Raw genomic sequence first — 19,249 nt, 5'->3', positions numbered from 1 at the left:
TAAAATTATATAAACACTTCTTGGGAGTTAAAGTGATATACAACCAGTCAACAATGTTTCCATCTAATAATAATATTCTAGTCTTAAATAGTGCATTACGCCAAAAAGGCCTCTATATGCTTTCGCATTATAACTTCAGGTCATTGAACCAAACACATATGAAACACAAGCTCGGGTTGAGATTCCAAAATGCAACCGCTATGCCAATTGTTTTCTCATTATTGTTGTCGTCATTTATGTTCTATATTTTGTTTTCACCTACAGGATGTTGATATTGCTATTATGAATCTTAAGAAAGCAAGAGACTCCACAAGATACAGTGATAGACTCCATGGTCACCCAAGTCAGCTCAATAGAACATGGCATGGAACATCAGAAGAATCTAAGAGAAGTCACCAGCCACTACCAAACTACTATGTATCATCTGTGCACAGGCAATCTTTTTCCGATAGAAGCTCAGTAGCATCTGGTGCTTCATCTGGTCGTAGCTTCTCACCGCCATCAACTGATCGATCGAATACAAGAAGCAGTTTATCAATTGGATCTGACCGCTATGTTGGATCACCAGTTTCAGATGTCAAGTCCTCCAGCCCAGAGGTGTCCTATAGGAATAGTTTAGATTATTATCATCATTCCTCCTTTTCCACTGATGATGAATTATCTCCTAGATATTCTTATGAGTTATCAAGACCTTCTGGATCCTTCCATGGAGATGTAATATCTGCAAACTCTGTGAAAAATGCCAAGATCAAAATGATGGCAGATCCAATGCTAGTAGAAGCAAGGTATAAAGAGTCTTTGGAAAGAATAAAACGTTACGAAAAGTCTAGCAATTGTTTTCATGGACATCATCAAAGGGATAGAAGAGGGCGCTCTAGGGAACACACACAATCTTATGATGAGAGGTTGCATCAAGTAGAAGGGTCCCCACCTGATGCTCTCTCTTTAGCATCAGTTACACCACATAGAAGAGCTCACACATTTGAGGAGCAGATTCTACAACCTAGACAAGTTGGCCAACAGGATCCTAACCACAACTACAGGAACTATCAAGCTGGAGTCGGAAATGCTTACAGAGATCATCCAGCAGTTGTGGCAACAGGTGAGGAATAATATCCATCCGAATATTCTTAAATCAGTTAAAAGATGTATGGAAGTAACCATCATACATTGTGTGTTTTTTTTCTTTCTTTCATTTTTCTGCATCCACTCTTTTTTATGTGTTATTTCACTCTGACAAGATCCACTCATTTGTGATTTCTTTTCTTTGTTGATACAATATATAACATCTGCTATTTAAGATGTTACATTCCAATCCCAGGCTCTGAGGTTTGAATCCTGTCATGTTAACTAAAACATCTCTACAAAAACATAAAAAAACCCCAATTAGTATTACTTCTGTCTGTAACCGGTGATTTATCTAGGAGTTTTGAAAATGCGGGGCTGATTAGGTTGCACAAAGGTGGAGTGGTAAGGCTCGATGATTAAGTGAGGGGGAGCTAGGTAACAAAGTAAGGTGTCTCACATAAGATTTTGTCTTGTGTGAATGGATAGAAGTTGATTTATATCTTGTTTGCTTTTAATTGAACCTAGTCTCTTCTAATTTCACCAAAACTAATCTTTATTTTGTCTTTAGGAGATTCCGACTGGGAGTATTGATGAAGTAAAACTTAACCACAGTGGAATATCTTCATCTTAAAGCATTGTCTCTGCTGCTTGGAATGCTTGCTTCCAATCTTGAAGTCATCATGGTACAGCTCCCACGACTTGATGCAATGTTACCTTCCTGAACAATTGGATTTTATAATAATCAGATGAGTCTTCAAGAATAATTACATTGATTATGCACAGGCAGATTGGATGTCAAATAATCTGATAAACTACAGCTCTCACAGTCATCCAACGTCATGAGGTTACTACTGTAGGGGTAAACACAGAAATAGATGATTGATCAGCAACCGCTATGAGCAGCTGTTGGGCCTAGAATTATAGTGACCCTTACTGAAGTGAGGCGATTCAGAGACAGTATGAATGCTTATGATGGGGAGTTTTCGTCTCATGCTCATTATGAAATTGGTTATAAATCACTTCAGGAGCTTATGCGACCCTGTGGAGCTAACACAAAGGATTTCTGGGAACATTGTAGACAAATTAACGGCCTAAAGGATCACGAAAAAAAAAAGACAAAAGTGTGATGAAATTTAGCACTGTTTAATGTATTTGGACAGAATGTAATGTTGCATGTTATTTCGATCTGGGAGCATTTATGTTATCGGAAGAATAACATTTCCTATTTGCTATGTAAACGGGAGGAGAATAAAGAGTCATCCATGAAATATGAAATTACAAATGAATGAAAAGAATTATGCATTCATTATTAATAATGTCAGATAATTTTGTATATCGTAATAATTTTTTCATCATTTTTATAAATAATTGTAATTGTTAATACAGCATTAATACTGTTATAGTGTTGTAAAGTATGTAAATGATTTAGATAATTGTGTAATGTTGTTAAATGAGTTTGCTTCGAAGAGTTCATCATAAGTATTTTCGGTGCTATTTATGAAGCTTAAATCTGGCTTGAATTAATTGATCCATAAAAAGCTTGCTCCCAACGAATGATCAGAGGTCTCTGATTGGTTTATTCCAGAAGAGATCATGACATTTATTTATGATCTAATGTAAATTATACGTTATAAATTTATGAATCATGGTGGTATTACATGAAAAATATTAAATTCAAATGTCTACCTTTATTCTGTATATATGAACTCTATGTGGCATAGTGTAAAAAGTAGAGTGTGTGTGATAGTAATATATTTAATACACGGATGTTTTTTTCAGCAAGAATGTTTTACTTTACCCTTGACCTTTGTGAATAGAGAAGAGTACTAATGGTTTAATGACACATTAGTTAGGTTTATGTAGTGTAAGCTGTTAGGTGTGTGATTTCTCAAGAGGATTAAATTATATTAAATTATTAATTAACCAATGAGGCTCTGTATTTTATATCACATGACTCAAATTATGGTGGGGAGGGGGACACCTTGGTAAGATTGTGCTGTTTTTATATAGTAGCTAATTTTTACACCTAATTTAAGTCCAAAATATAGGATATTTTTTTAAATATGAAGACAATTACAAACAAAATTTCTCCATCTACAAATGTTATTATCTACCGTATAATTAACACAGAGAAAACCGCCAACCACTATTTCCACTCCTAAATGTTGTTATTGAAGGACTATTCTTCCACTGAAGATAACCTTGTCCAGCGTTGGTTGTCTGCTGTAGAAACTGTTGTTCATTTCTTTTGTTAAAACCTTGGTTTTTATGTGTGTGCTGAACTCCGAAAATATTTTTGTTAGGAGTTTGTTGAATTTTTTTACTGCTACTTATGCTGCCGTTTTCATTTTTTATAAGAATTGATTGACAGATGTAAAATATAAAAATGGTGTAAAAATGTTTTGTAATGTATGTTGGCGGTTAAAGCTACGAACATTAACACGCTGATTGTCTACTACGCGTATGCTGTACTACTGTACTCATAATAGTTCATTGCTATGCACGGCAATACAAAGTATAGTCGTATGACAGCATAATTCTCCAAGTGTTTGTAATTTAATAGGCTAGAATCTCAGCCAACTTAACATTTGTCTGGCAGTAAAGGGAAAAATCCATAACATATATTTCTTCAAATCTATGTGATCCATAACATCTGGTATAAGACTGATTCACACCATTCCACAAAACGATATATTTTCTTGTTATTTGTTCAAGCAGTCCAGATTAACATTTTCAACTGTGTATAGTTGCAGTTAGCAATCTTGGATGTACAACATATAGTTGGTGGCTGTGGCCATACACAGTTGAAAAGATTAAACTATACGTATAAAGACTAAATTTTGATTGAATAAATAAAAATATTAAATTTCATCCAATAGTGAGTGAATAGCTACTTGCAGGATGGAAGAGTCTTGTTACAGGTCTTGGGAATGTAGTTGTTTTTTTAATGATGAGAATGATAGGTGGTTCCTCAAAAACAATCATTAATTTATGAATTTTGTTATATCTCAGATAAATAATCACATGAAAGGGTGTTACTTAATTAAAAATAACAGATATAATGTTAATGAATACTAAAAACTTTACCAGTAAGCATAGTAATACAGTATATGCTCATTATCATGCAATGAAAAGGGGTGGTAATACATTTTGTGATCAGAACATAGCTATAGTAATAATGAACTAACAAATTATCACTACTGCATTGCTATCAAAATGTCACGTTTTTTATCTTTTATTTATAAATTAAAATGGCTCATTCTGAATGTGTTTAAATGGACACAAATAATTTTTGAGATTGATTCACACTGTTAAGCCCTGTTCACACTATGAAGTGTTATTTGCCCATATTTGGTTATGGTGATGTCATCACACCCATATATGGGCATAATGATGTCATCATATCCATATTGGGTATGATGATGTCATCACATCCATATATGGGGATGATGATGCCATATCACATCCATATAGGCCTATGGGTATGGTGATGTCATATCACATCCATTTATGGGTATAATGATGTCATATCACCCATATATGGGCATGACAATCTCATATCACATCCATATATGAGTGATAGTGTCATATCACATCCATATATGGGCATGATGATGTTATATCACATATATATATGGGCATGATGATGTCATATCACATCCATATATGATGTCATGTGATGATGTCATATCATGCCTTTGTATGGGAAAATCACAGAAAGACTTTATAGTGTAGGCAAAGCTGAAATCACAGGAGTGTAAGATATTAAGTACTTCAAAGCTGATCTCAAGAACAACCAAGTAAATCAAATTTATAATTTAATTAATTATTTATTTTGTGTCCATACAATCCGTCATGTTTCAGTGGAGTAATAATTGGAAAATGATTATTCATATTGTATGTAAATTATATGTGTTGTATTAATTATTTATTTGTATTACATTTCTTTGTGTGTAAATAATTGCATTTTTTAAAATTTTGTGTGTGGCAGGGTACTTTAAGTTGAGGTTGAATATGATTTAATTTACCAGTGACTATATATACTGTATATATATGAGATGTTCCTATGTACAGTTTCTAAGCGCAAATAAAATTATGAAATAAGAAATAAACTTTCGACATTTGATTTGTAAAGTATTATTTGCCAACCCTGTTTGGATCATTATCCATAGATTGAGAACCGCAGATTTACACCACCATTGTAATCTATTTTGCGTGTAAAAGAAGTTTAAATTTCATTTTATTTCATTAATTCAGTATCCAGGTATAAAAGCAATACAAAACAAAACATACAACAAACAAGGTGTTCATTACCTGAGGATTGCCAGAAGTGAAAGCACTATCAATCACTACTAAACATCTTTACAAAAAATACACAAGAAAAAAAAAAGAGAAAAAAAAAACCAATATAGGGGATTCAAACAGATCAACAATAAACAATTGGAATTAAAATTAACACTAATATTAATAAATTTACAGAGAACATATAGAATTGTAAAATGAATTATTAAAACTATCTAGAAAATCATTATTTCAGGGGAGATTGCTTGCCTAGATGAGCAAAATTGATAAATTGAGTTCTTTAAAAGAATTTGTCCTTGCAAACTTATGTTTAACAATGGCAGATTCAAGGGTGGTGGGAGCCAGCTGGCACACCACCCCCCCCCCCCACCAACCAAATTGTTCAAATTTTTTTTTTAATTGAGATATAAAGCAGATTATATTCAAATTTTTAGCCTGAGAGGGCAATTTGCAGCCATCTAGAGGTGCCATAATCACAAATTTTCTTGCCTCGGCCCCAATAATTGTTGGGCTGAGGTGGTATACATCCTCCATCTGTGATAGTACCTCCCTGGGCCCCCTCTATTTGGAATTCCTAGATCTGCCACTGTTTAAGTACAGTATTACAGATTTGAGATGACAGTTATTACACGAAATTGTTTTTTATTCATATTCTAAATCATAAATATGCCAATCACTTTCTCATAACTTATATGAAACAAACTAAAACTATCAATTGCCATTTTGTGTCATCATTGTAATACAACTAAATTTACTTGTTAGTTTCATTTTCATCTGCTTTTGATATTTGATGTTTCTACATTCAGTGACTTTGAAGTAAATGCCAACACTACTCCTAAAGTTGTGTTTACATTATTCATGGATATTAATAAAGGTTAATGCCTTTAAATTATTTAATATATAATATATATAATAATAATATATATATATATATATGAATAATTTTTAAGACTAATAAATTATTCATAAGCCAATTCATACATTACTGAATAGATGTATCTTCAGCTTATTCAATTTCTCAGGAGAATGCATATGCATACAGTAGAAGCAATATTGCATTTCCAAATTAATAATTGTATTAATAATTAATAATTTTTTTGTATAGTAATTTTTATGTTTTTATATAATGTATTTAAAGGCATCCTTTTATTGGCTTAAATAAATGTATGAGATGAAAACATTAAAAGATCAGAACACTCAAATTTATCAATTCCTCAACAGTATCATAACATTTGTATTATTTTTTCGGTTTTCTGCTATTTGCTGAAGTATTTTGAAATAATGTTAACATAAATTACATAAAAATAATATACCAATAATAATTTGTTTCTGTATCTTCTCAAATACTTTATTCATATATCAGTAGAATGCAAATAAGATGAATGTTTGTGGAAGCAATGCAAGATTAAGCCATCAAAACATTTATATTTATCAATTCCTAAACAGTATCGTTTAACACTAGCGTGATATTTCAGGTTTTTGCCGTTTGATGAATTATTTTGTAATACTGTTTAAAAACATTTAAAATTTAATTTACACAAAAGTAAACAACTATTAATCCATAATGTTTATCCTCTCAAATACTTTATTTATTTCTGAGTATAATGCAAATACAGTAATCATGGAAGTAAGTATAACAGAAATATGTGATAATAAAAACTAGAATATTAGATCATCCACATATTGAAATGTATCTATTGCTCAACAATTACAAAATTATTGCACATAGCGCATGTAGAAAGGTCTTCTTTCAAAGACATACGAGTAGAAATATTGTGACATTAACATTGGCCCACATTCATCAATTAAATGCTTATTAAAAATTTCAACATCCTGAATCTCGAAATTGTGGTTGGCTGCTAAGCTAAACAGTCTTTACAGAAACACATTCACTGATTGTCTTAATCATTACAATATTACAATTGCACTGTACTCTATGAAAATGCCTCTTCAAATAAAATAATATATGAAATAAAATATTAAGATATTTATGAACATTTTAATAAAAAAAAATATGACTTTTCTGGAAATAAAGTTAAATGCAAGTCTTCCTCCACTTAAAGACAACCTTTAGGACGAGGGTTTCTATTGTCTTTGATTAGAATAATAAAGATAGACATGTATTTAGTTGGGACCACAGAAAAGTGGTCATTAATTGGAGGTGGTATTTAATTTGAAGGTCTTTAGCATTCCTATTGCAAACCACTATCCCTCAGATACAGTGAACATACTGTATTTTGTAGGCTTGCATTTAAATTTTAACCTGCTGAAAATGTAGTAAAATAACTTAAACTCACTGCCCTGCAATCGGTCGTGAAGCCGTGCATAGCTGACGCACCTTGGAGCTACAAGATAAAATAGATCTATGCTCGCACTATATGTATGCGATATTGTATTACAATTGCTAGTTGAAAAATAAACATCAGTACAGTAATATCTCAAATAGCATCATAAAATTTATTTCAATTATCAATTTACTTTTCATAATATACTATAATAATTTATATCTTATTATCTTGTAACATTCATTAACACTAAACAGTTACCTACTGGAAATTATTAGTGGCATAAGGGCACCACAAGTGTAGCCTCAATGACTACTCACACAGGTTAAGTGTAGCCTCGATGACTACTGTAAGCTTGGCCGTTATAGTTGGTAAAATAAGGTGAAGGGAGTTGACTTTTAACTACCGGAGTGTAATTTTTTTACTCAGATATCTAGTGGGGAACACACACTTCTTTTTGTGTGGGGGGTGGGGGTGAATTTATGGCATTCCCCAAACCTCCTCAATAGATGTTCCTCTGGCTCATATTAAATTTATTTGTGCTATTATAAATTAAGGTCTACATTAGACCTAGTGCAGGTAGGTGTACTCTACATTTAAAAAAATATATATATCTAGCATCTCCATGATGGGGTTGAACCCAAAATTGTGCAATAAATAATCAAAAACACAGAAACAGAACTTTCAATAATTAAGCTGCAACTCTCCGACCGCTGACAAAATGCAAGCACTTTATTCACTGCCCTGCAATCGGTCGTGAAGCCGTGCATAGCTGACGCACCTTGGAGCTACAAGATAAAATAGATCTATGCTCGCACTATATGTATGCGATATTGTATTACAATTGCTAGTTGAAAAATAAACATCAGTACAGTAATATCTCAAATAGCATCATAAAATTTATTTCAATTATCAATTTACTTTTCATAATATACTATAATAATTTATATCTTATTATCTTGTAACATTCATTAACACTAAACAGTTACCTACTGGAAATTATTAGTGGCATAAGGGCACCACAAGTGTAGCCTCAATGACTACTCACACAGGTTAAGTGTAGCCTCGATGACTACTGTAAGCTTGGCCGTTATAGTTGGTAAAATAAGGTGAAGGGAGTTGACTTTTAACTACTTGAGTGTAATTTTTTTACTCAGATATCTAGTGGTAGGGGGGGGGGGGTGAATTTATGGCATTCCCCAAACCTCCTCAATTGATGTTCCTCTGGCTCTTATTAAATTTATTTGTGCTATTATAAATTAAGGTCTACATTAGACCTAGTGCAGGTAGGTGCACTCTACATTAAAAAAAATATATATATCTAGAATCTCCATGATGGGGTTGAACCCAAAATTGTGCAATAAATAAGCAAAAACACAGAAACAGAACTTTCAATAATTAAGCTGCAACTCTCCGACCGCTGACAAAATGCAAGCACTTTATTTAAATTACCAAGCTAACAACACTCACAACCCTGGCGACTGATATTTTAGTTACATATAATTTATTCTCCTGGCTCTTCGGTAGGCATAATCATATAATAAATCAAATACAACAGATATATTGAAAATAATTACAATTACACAATAAGATCATATAATAATAATAATTATTATTATTATACAAGTAATCAAATAAACATCTGAACTTACTTATAATTATACAGTTACTGTAATTGTTTATAACAGATCTCAAATGCTCTGGCTGGATGCTTACACCGACTACATATTCAACCAGTGGTACACAAGTTGCAATGAAACTTGGATTTAATATACAAACATATTTTATTTATCTCTCATTAGTTATTGATTAAACAATAATTTAAGAGTAGTTGAAAACCAAACACATTTATTATAGTCTCTTATTAGTTAATGATTTAAGGCCTGATTACACTACGACGATAACTTTCAACGATAAAAATCTAAAAAGCAATTGTTTATATAGAAAATATATGGAGAAGCTTTTACACTAGGATTCGATAACGATTTATCGTTTATACGGTTTTCAAAAATATCGTATCGTATACACGATAAATCATTATTGAATCGTGCTGGTATAAAAACTTCTGGATTGGATTAAATTTATTCGGTGTAAACACCAAGGATAGCCCACGAAAGTCTAGAAGAAGACTTATTTCCAGTGGGTCCTTCTGGTGGTGATTGGGCAGTACACTGGGAGACAATCCCCTACTCTTTTCCGAAGAGTGTACTGTGTTCTTTAACGTGCACATGGGCCATAATGCACACGGGACCAATAGCTTAAACGTCTCATCCGAAAGACGGTGCGCTATTGCAACTTGTATTTCAGCCCTCTAGCTGAAACACAAGGAGAGGCAGCGATGGAAATTGAACCGGGGACCTAGAGATCTCCACGGTTCAACTCACACACAGCGGCTACCACCAGATTAGCCGACTGAGCTAGCTGCTCTCATTTCTTCTATGTTACTTTCTATATGAACAATTGTTTTTTATCGTTGATCGTTATCGTCATAGTGTAAACAGGCCTTTAAAATATATTTTAAGAGGTTAGCTATAAAAAGCAAACTGACACATTTTCTTACAATATAAAACATAGAAAATCTTATACCGTGCTACAACAGCATAAAAATTGGAGAATGTTAAATAACTGCAAGACAATTAACGCAATAATAAACAGAAGAATGTTTATACAATTACACTGTCAATTTCAAAACATTTAAGTCATATGTCACATGGCATGTGATTTTAAATATTGCTTTAATCTAGCACACAATTATTCCAACATCAGGTTTTTGGCACACGCTCAATTCATACAGTAACAATAAATACTGTCTCTCAAATAAAGATATTCAAATTATATTCGTATTTGGTCTCAAACCAATGATGCTCTAAAGTTCCAATAGTTCAGCTCCCAAATTGCTCATCAAGCTGTATTACATAATGTTACGGTAATTTGCTACATTTCACGTTCGCATGACAGTGATACAATGCATATTTGGAATAGTAGACAGATATGAAAGTAAAAATTATAATAACTGCGATGATGTTTATGATAGCTGCGTGGATGATGCCAAAAATTGAGAAATGCAAAGGAATTTTGGCTCACATTTCCATACAAATTCATTCCATTTCTCAGATACCAGATTCCTTATTCATTATAGAACCTGAAAAGTAAGCTGAATGTCTTCTACATTTCGGTTGATCATCATTGTTTTATTTTTGGCTTACAAATTCAAATCAAAATACAGTACAAATTAATGACGTCAAATGAAATTCCTGGAAAACCTTCATCAAAGTATTCCAAAATTTGATTTCTAGAATTGCATGACATTTTACTAAATTAAAGAGCTGATTTCTGTGATAAAATATGGCAAAACAACAAACCTTAAACACTAAATTCAAAATATTGAAATTCCCAAATGAAAGGATTAAATGCATTATCAACTTTCACTAAATCCATTTTTGACATTTATTACCTGGAATACAAAATCAGATATTTACAAGATATTAAATGTTTAAATTACTGTACCACCTTTACTTTCATAAATATAAATTGTCGGTTTCTTATGTTTTTTTTGTTTTTGGTAGTTTAATTTAGTGTACTTAAGGATTATTTATTCTTGTAAACAGTAGTTCAATTTGCCTTAATTAAGTCATTTTTCATGTATTTTTTTTATTGTTTTGATTTTTCTTTGGATGCACCATCAATGTGATGTATGTGCCACTGTAACAAAAGTAATTCAGAAATTTAAAAAAAAAAAAAAAAAAAAACACTAGAAAGATCAAAACAGATTGAGATTTACAAACAATCAATACCTATTAATGTCCTTAAATGATACTGTTCATGTTAAGAGCGTTAAGACTTTATGCAAATAATATAAGAATATATTATTGGCTTTTGCACATAAATGCACAACTTAAGGTCAAATCCTAATGTTGTAAAAATATGCAATAAAGAGAAATTGAAACATTAAATTTATGCGTTTGTCGATCAGATAGAAAATACTTCCCTACTCTGCTCTGATTTTCAAAAAATTTAAATTGAAAGCTAATAGTGAAATGAACAATGGATATTGTAAGCAATTAAGACAAATATATATACAGATGTGTATAAGAGACAGATATGTATGCGATATTGTATTACAAATGCTGGATTTACAGACAACAGTGCAAGTGAAACGACTGCATTTACCATTAATAAAAACAGATTATACAACACTATAATATAAAAAAAATTACATGAATATAGTAAGCATCTTTGCAGTCAGAAACAGAAAACAATACAACTATTGTCTATAAAAGTAAAGGTTTACTATGTAAAAATGATGCATGTTATATTGTATGCTGAATGCACTGATTGTCAAACCCTCCCTAAACAACTCAATCAATCTCGAAATTTGAAATGGTGAGGACCCAGATGGCATGTCCAGAGCATACAATACAAGATTTTATGGCTACCCCCAGATTTGAATGTAATTTTATTTTTCTCCTATTTACTGTATTTTTAAAATTCTTTTTTTCTTTAAATTTGTGTGGAGCCCCCTCCTTGAATTTGCCTACTGATAATTGCACATTTTGTTTTATTTTAATGACACCTCTCAAATCATATAACTAGATTTACCACTTAACTATACAGAATATGCAAATTGTACCAGTCAAATATGAAAGTAATTTATTAGATTTGTACCATTCATTACATTAGATAAAATACCTTTTGCAAAAACCTTACCACTAATTGTGCAATGTTTAAAGAAGCTAAGTAAAAACTTGAGGCAAAGAAAAATGTTGGAAATGAGTCATCAACCTATGTATGGTTTACCAATACCACTGTTTATGGGATCAAAGTGTCCATCATTGCATCACTTTATATGCGTTTGTTGTGCTTCAAAGTGCAACAACATGTACAATGCATACCATCAGAAATTTCCTCCGTATACAGTTTGTTCTTAATCTTTATGGTTCTTAATACTAGCTACAAGGCCATGTATAATAATTTTCTCGTCAAATTTCTTAAAGAAAAAAATAATTTGATTTGCTATGTTTGTCTATTACATGCAGAAATAAATATGTAGTAGACAGCATTTTACAACAAACTAAATATCTTTGGTTCACACAGTTAATTATTTGAATGAAAGCCTGTGGCTCTTTTAATAGTTTTTTCTAGAATACATGGGGTAGAAAAGGGGCATTTATCCCCTTCTCGTTCTCGGCAGCAGCCAAAAACAAAATCACTAACCAAGTGTGAAATCGTCAGAGATTAAAATGCCTATAACTGTAAAGCTTCAACAAGAATAGCCATTATGAATATCCCTGCAATAAATATGGAAAAAACCTAAACCACCCCCATAATATTATTCAACACTTCTGGACCAAAAAACACAAAAACAGAATCTGTCACTATGTCTGTCTGTAAAGTGTTGTCTACAACATATTATTCTTAAAAAAAGAAGAGGATCGTTTGCATTAAATGGCCGTCTTGTTTTTCAGACCAGCTTGTTATACTAGTATCATGACTTCCGAGATCGGATCTAAGCAGGCCAAAGTAGAGAAATATGAAAATTACCACCATTATTATTATTATTATGCTAAAACTCTAAATGACTAAGAATTTTAATGCTGAAATTCACAAATTCATAGCATATTTTGCTAAAGAACTATTGCTCTGTCAATTTTAAATTTAATGGCCTATAAGCTATGTGAATTCATCACTCACTGAGCAGGAAGCTGAAATAATTGCCAAAATATATGGCTAGAAACAAATTTTGCATGAATGAAATTTTCTACAACAAAATATACCATACTATACCGTAGTATAGCCCACACTCTTGCACACAAAATTGGGCCGGTTCTAAGCTACGTTCACATCAAGCCCGGATTCCGGTCCAGAGTCCGGAGAAAAAATCATGAAAAATGGGTTCAGTGGTAAAGAATAGGACCATTCACATCAAATTCGTTTGATTTTCAATCGAGAGTCCGGATTTGGACCGATGGATCTGAGAGTCATTTGTATCCTGAAATCGTACGTTTTTTTTCTTGGACCAATCAGCAACAAGCTTGGACCAATCAGCAAACTCACGATTTTTCGTCCAGGCTCCGTACCGGATCCGTGCTTGATGTGAACGTAGCTCTAGGGGCGTGCTTATACCTGGGCAGCGGGGGCGCCAGATATTTGCCGACAAGGGGTCCGACTGAGGGGTCTCAACCAAGGCGACGAAGAAGCCTCGGTCAATGGCCAGGAATAAAAAAAAAAATCCATGTTAGGGTTCATGGACAGTTTTTATGGCTTAATTTGGTCCTAAATGTGCGTTTAGACCACAATATTAGGGATTGGCAATCAAAATAACGTTATTTGGATAAGCAAATGACCTAGTCATTCGTTGGATGACAGGGGGGGTCCAAGCCTGTCTGACGGGTGGGCAAATGCCCCCTGCCCCTGGTGCCACGTCTGCCGGCGAATTACAATTTCGATCAACAGTCAATTTTTCAAAACTGCATGCCTAATTGAAAGCCAATATTTGTTTTCATTTTAGTATTGTAAAAGTCACCTACTGTACGCTAATCATTCAGTTATAGCCTGGGCTTTTGCCTGAGGAAAGGCTGGTAGGTAAAATTGAGCGTAAAGTTACAGGGGTGGCCTTATACTTGAGTAGGCTTATTCCTGAAGAACTACAGTATCTTAAAAAATGGAGGTAGCATCGAAGAAAAAATGTGGGTGGAAATGAGAACAAAAATTACTTGGCCTTATTATCTAAATATACAGTAATACCTTGTAAATTGTTCATAAGTATAGCACCTAGTGACTTAAATAAAAAATGATGCACTTTTCCCATTGTCTGATTAATCTATGTGTCAATTTTGTTATGCTAACCACAGCTTAACATTTAAATTAGCTTAAACTCCAATATCTAAATTCCAAGCAAACACTTTAACAGAGAATTTACAGTTGTATCACTGTCAGTAAATATTTTAAAAAGCATACTACATACAATTTTGCCTCAATAATATTGAGGCAAAATATATCCCATATTATGGGATATATTTTTTATACCACTATATATTATTATGAGTGTGTTCCATTTGTGAAACCATATAGATAATTTAATATTTATGGTATCTGTAAAATTATATATCATTATATAGATATTTTTCCAGTACCTACATAATAATAGAAAAAAATACTAATTGATTGAAATTCTGGTTTAAGATAGAAACTATTTCTCTTTGATAATTTGTAAAAAAATATACTTGTAAATTGTTGAGTGATTATTTTCAAGTGTAAAGTTTACTGTTTTCTGATGAGGTATTGGCACTAGAGATAGATTTGGTGCTTTAATGAGAGTCTGTTCTGATATTAACATTAAATTATTTAATATTATTACATATTGCTTTTAACCATTTAACAATTTGATACCAAATATACAATATGGTAGCTCTACTCATTATACAAATGAGTATTGTTATACTACTAAATATTTATAGTCTTCAACATTTAATAGTGCACTTTCTATATATCAGTTATATAACTACCCTGGTTATTGTATATATTATATACAACCATAAAATGGAACAATCTACAGTCTACCATTGACCAATGGGGTATAGTACTACCTAGCCAGCAGCAGTTACTTTAAAATAATTTACTAATTAAAGAAAATGCATAATAGTTTATACTCAGGATCTGGGAGATTATACCCAGCTTTATGGCACATTAAAACACACTTGACTAGCAAATTAATTTGGACCATGGGAATGGAAGACTAAAAACATCACTGCAAAATATGGCAGATACATTATTGTAAAATTATTAATGTCACATGAATACTGTGTTAATCTATATAATCTAACCATTTGTTGCACTAAATTACATATAACAGAAACTATAGTATTTGACAATAAAATAATTATTATGGCAATACAGTTACTAAATATGTTGAATTACAATACTTGAGGAAGCTAGTTTTATTTTATAATAAATTTGGAGATGGTGATCAGGGTTGTATTTGAAGAAAACTAAGGGTTGATCAGTGGCGTAGCTAGGTGGGTCAAGTGTGGACACTTTCCCCCGGCTCTGGGGTTTCGGGGGGGGGGGGCGCTGAAATGGGAGAATGATAATTAAAAAAAATAAGCACTTTTTAGAAAAACGTGACGAAATTGATGTATGTTGTCAGCCTTGATATTTTCAAGTTAGTAATAAGAATCTGAATGTAGTTTTCATTCAAGACAGTAGCTATTTCATTCGCTAGATGTGAGTGCTCATTCAGAAAGCTAAAGTTCATCCTGCCATATCTCACAGCCACGATGGGACAAGCTTTGGCACTCCTTGGTATTGAAGGCTATGAAGCAGACAACAAATTAAATTTGATCATGTTATTAACTTATTTGCTGATGCAAACACGCAAAATGTAGTTGCAAGTTTAAACAATGTTACAAATTCAGCAACTTACAAGACTCTACTAAAGATAAATTTAGAGAATAAGAATACTAAGCTGTTGCGATAAATACAACAGCCTTAACAACTTAGGAAAATGGTAAAGTTCTATACAAAGTTGCAAACATCGTAATGCAGTTTCAATAGTAAGAAAGAACCTACTATCTATGAGAGACTAATAATAGTTATTCGGGTTTAAATGATTTTATACAGTTTGATTACTTTTCAGTGCATGGTACGGATCTTAAAGCCTATACAATTAATATCAATTTATTTCACAATATTATAATTAGGGGGCACAATTTTCTCTAGCTACGCCACTAGGGTGGGTGGGTGATAATAATATTAATAAACTCTAATTAATAAGAGTGGATTTTAAAGATGGAAAAGTGGGTTAACAAGGGTGGGTGGAGGGCCATGAAATTAGCTTTAGACTGGGTGGAAAACTTCAAGGCTGGGTGGCCCTGCCCACATACCATAACTACATCCCTGGATGATGATAATGACAGTGCCACAATTTTGGAATATCAAAATTTACATTTAAATGCTTTACTACATTTATGCTTTTCAGGGGGTTTTCAAGCAATGACTTCATGTAATATTAATAAACAAGTCAGTGCAAAAATGGAAAGATGTATATAGTTTGTAGCCAGGTATAGACTTATCTATCTACAATATATCACACAGAAATAACTTTGGTATGGAGATATACCATACCTCCACTAGAGATAAATAAATATGATAATAAATTTATATGATCGTATTTATTTATCAATATAATATACTTACAGAATTAATTATTTTATTTTTAATCAACGCATACTGTAGGCAACGTTACCATCTGCAAGTCCCACAAGGTATATTGAAAGTCTATGAACTCAGAGCTCGCACTAAACATTCATTTATAATCAGTACTATTGTTGGAATTTCACAGGTTTAGATAGTGGTGTGTTTTATAGTAGTTTATTCTTTAGCTGTCCATTGTGCGTCTTTTGCCCCACAGCCTCATCATCAGAGAAGCAAAGACGTAGCGTCTGTTTGATAAGGACCTGTTCCGAGAGGAAGACGCCAAGCAACCACGCAGGGGCGTACTCTAAGGTTACAAGCCCGAAGAAATCCCACTCAAATGGAGTGTAGTCCCACGGACAAGCGTTGAACTGTCGTAGAACCAGGCCGGTCGAGAACTCCCACATGTAAATCCAAAGGGTGTAGATGATCAGCCGTATCGGTAAGCTTATCGTGTCTTTTAATTTAATGTACATTCGCTCAATGACCAAATTAGAGATGCCATAGATGAACAAAGACCACACGCTTGTTACACCTGGGAACTTTGGGTTCATATTGACTACAAACTCCCATCCTGCCGTGAACATTATTTCTGTGAAGTATCCATGTATTGCGTAGATGTATAACCGCACCCATATAGAAAGCGCACCGTTGTCAAACATGATGATAATTAAATATTCGGCACGAATTTTTTTCTGCTGGTTGATTCTTCTTTCTCTGAATAAAGATTGTAATCTCTGTAAAAAGAAATAAATATTTAAAAAATATTTAAACATTTTCCCAGATTTTTCTATGAACAAATGATCAAAGAATATTTATTACTGTATATTTCAAAAGCTTTGAAAATATTATGGGCGGTGCTAGGCCTAGGGCCTACCTCAAAAAAGACCAGCATAGCATAGCATAGAAGACAGGTCCGATTCACGCCGATCTGTCCCCTCGTTCTTTTTAAGCAACATCAAAGAAGACAGGCCTAGTTAAAGCCCTAAATTGATGTCACTTTGGCACTTTATTAAACGATTGTTCAGCTTGGATAGAAAATTTGTATCTATTCTTACTCGTGTAGTGACATAACTGTACAAATAAACAACAAACCTGTGAATCCAGTACGTACACGGGTGCTTTGGTCTAGGCCTAAACCGTTTTTTCCCCGACAATCAGCTGTCGATCACAACAAAACAATGCTCAAAACAGAGAAAATGTTTACAAAAAAAGGTCTTCGTTCTCCAGTCTGATCGAGACGCGAGGACGAGCATCGAGTTTGTGGAAAATGCCAATAGAGGGCGGTATATTACATAATAGAGATGAAACATTTCTTGAAGGTTGGCGAGAATAACAAAATCACTGGTTGGTTGGTTGTCTCGATGTTGTTCTGACAGTCATCAAAAATAATGAGCAATGAACCAAACAGTCCTATTATGGTATTATTTCACATTTATTCAATGAATGTTAGTTTAATTTAAGATTAATTGCTATTTAGTTTAAGTTTATAATAGAAGACCGCATTTCACGGATCCCCGGGCAATAAAGCAACATTCTGGGAGGGGCTGGGGGAAGAGGCCTTTAGGAGGGGCTGGGGGGAGGCCTCTTTAGTTTTAGACCACTCTTTCTCAATGATCATGATTTGTCCGACGGGATTTTAAAGCTTTATTAAATTTATTTGAGTTTCATAGTATGAAATTCTTACATAGGATTGTTACTTTTCTCTCATACGAAATTGTGAATTGTTGGGCACTGACGGGGTTGGGCAGCTTTCCCGAGGCCGGGCCGCCATATCCTGGCTGCGTCCCGAAGGGGCCACTGGCGCCGCCATTGATCCGCCTTCTCTGTTTATATTGGACATCCCTTTTCATTCATTAACACCACACAAATGACTGTTTTGTTAAGATCCGCCCCTTGTTGACAGTGGTCCCGCTATTGGTACAAAAACGGCATCAGAGTAAAGTATTTTTGATGAATGTTATTGAACTTCTAATTGTAAAATTAAAACACAATTAAGAGCATATACAAAGAAAATAAAATTTTATATTTGGAAAATTGCCACCACAAGAAGCAAAGATTTGAAAAAAACGTGGAGCCAAATGAAGATATATTGAAAAATTTGAAAAAAGATTATGATTGCGAAGTATAAACCATACAATCATATACATGTATACACAATTTTGATAATATAAATATTACCGTATCAGATAATAAACATGGAAAAGAAAACAAAATTAAAAAACAAAATAGGATTTAGCTTAAATCGTAGAGAAAATAGATTTTCTCTATGCTTAAACATGCACCTTTTGTTTTGGAAAATGATTAAAATGACCATCAGACAACTTATAGGTCTTTTTGAACAAATAACAACCCTCATTCACAAAGACGACCAGTCGAATAGAAAACTGGTAAATACTCGA

The 19,249-nt window shown here is 33.1% G+C and overlaps 2 protein-coding genes and 1 long non-coding RNA gene across 3 annotated transcripts in view; 1 reads left to right on the top strand and 2 right to left on the bottom strand.

Annotated features, from left to right (window-relative positions):
* LOC117124622 overlaps nucleotides 1-3,692 on the top strand; it is a 62,357-nt gene extending 58,665 nt beyond the window's left edge. The window contains exons 24-25 of the mRNA XM_033270918.1: nucleotides 265-1,102; nucleotides 1,637-3,692. Of these exons, the coding sequence (XP_033126809.1) occupies nucleotides 265-1,102; nucleotides 1,637-1,659 (861 nt within the window). The 3' untranslated portion in view covers nucleotides 1,660-3,692. The remainder of the gene's footprint in view (nucleotides 1-264; nucleotides 1,103-1,636) is intronic.
* A 3,004-nt stretch (nucleotides 3,693-6,696) lies between these two features.
* Nucleotides 6,697-9,858, bottom strand: LOC117124590. The gene is made up of 2 exons (XR_004447994.1): nucleotides 8,437-9,858; nucleotides 6,697-7,708 (listed from the first exon to the last, which is right to left on the bottom strand). It is a non-coding gene; the product is annotated as an uncharacterized LOC117124590 (long non-coding RNA).
* A 7,156-nt stretch (nucleotides 9,859-17,014) lies between these two features.
* On the bottom strand, nucleotides 17,015-17,509 carry LOC117124621 (transmembrane protein 229B-like). The gene has a single exon (XM_033270917.1). It carries the CDS (start codon nucleotides 17,507-17,509, stop codon nucleotides 17,015-17,017), a length of 495 nt encoding a protein of 164 aa, XP_033126808.1.
* Nucleotides 17,510-19,249: the final 1,740 nt, after the last annotated feature.

Source organism: Anneissia japonica, unplaced genomic scaffold, assembly GCF_011630105.1.
Source record: "Anneissia japonica isolate Jap-2015-1 unplaced genomic scaffold, ASM1163010v1 scaffold287833_len2544123_cov190, whole genome shotgun sequence".
NCBI lineage: Eukaryota > Metazoa > Echinodermata > Crinoidea > Comatulida > Comatulidae > Anneissia > Anneissia japonica.
This window is presented reverse-complemented; position numbering and strand designations above follow the sequence as displayed.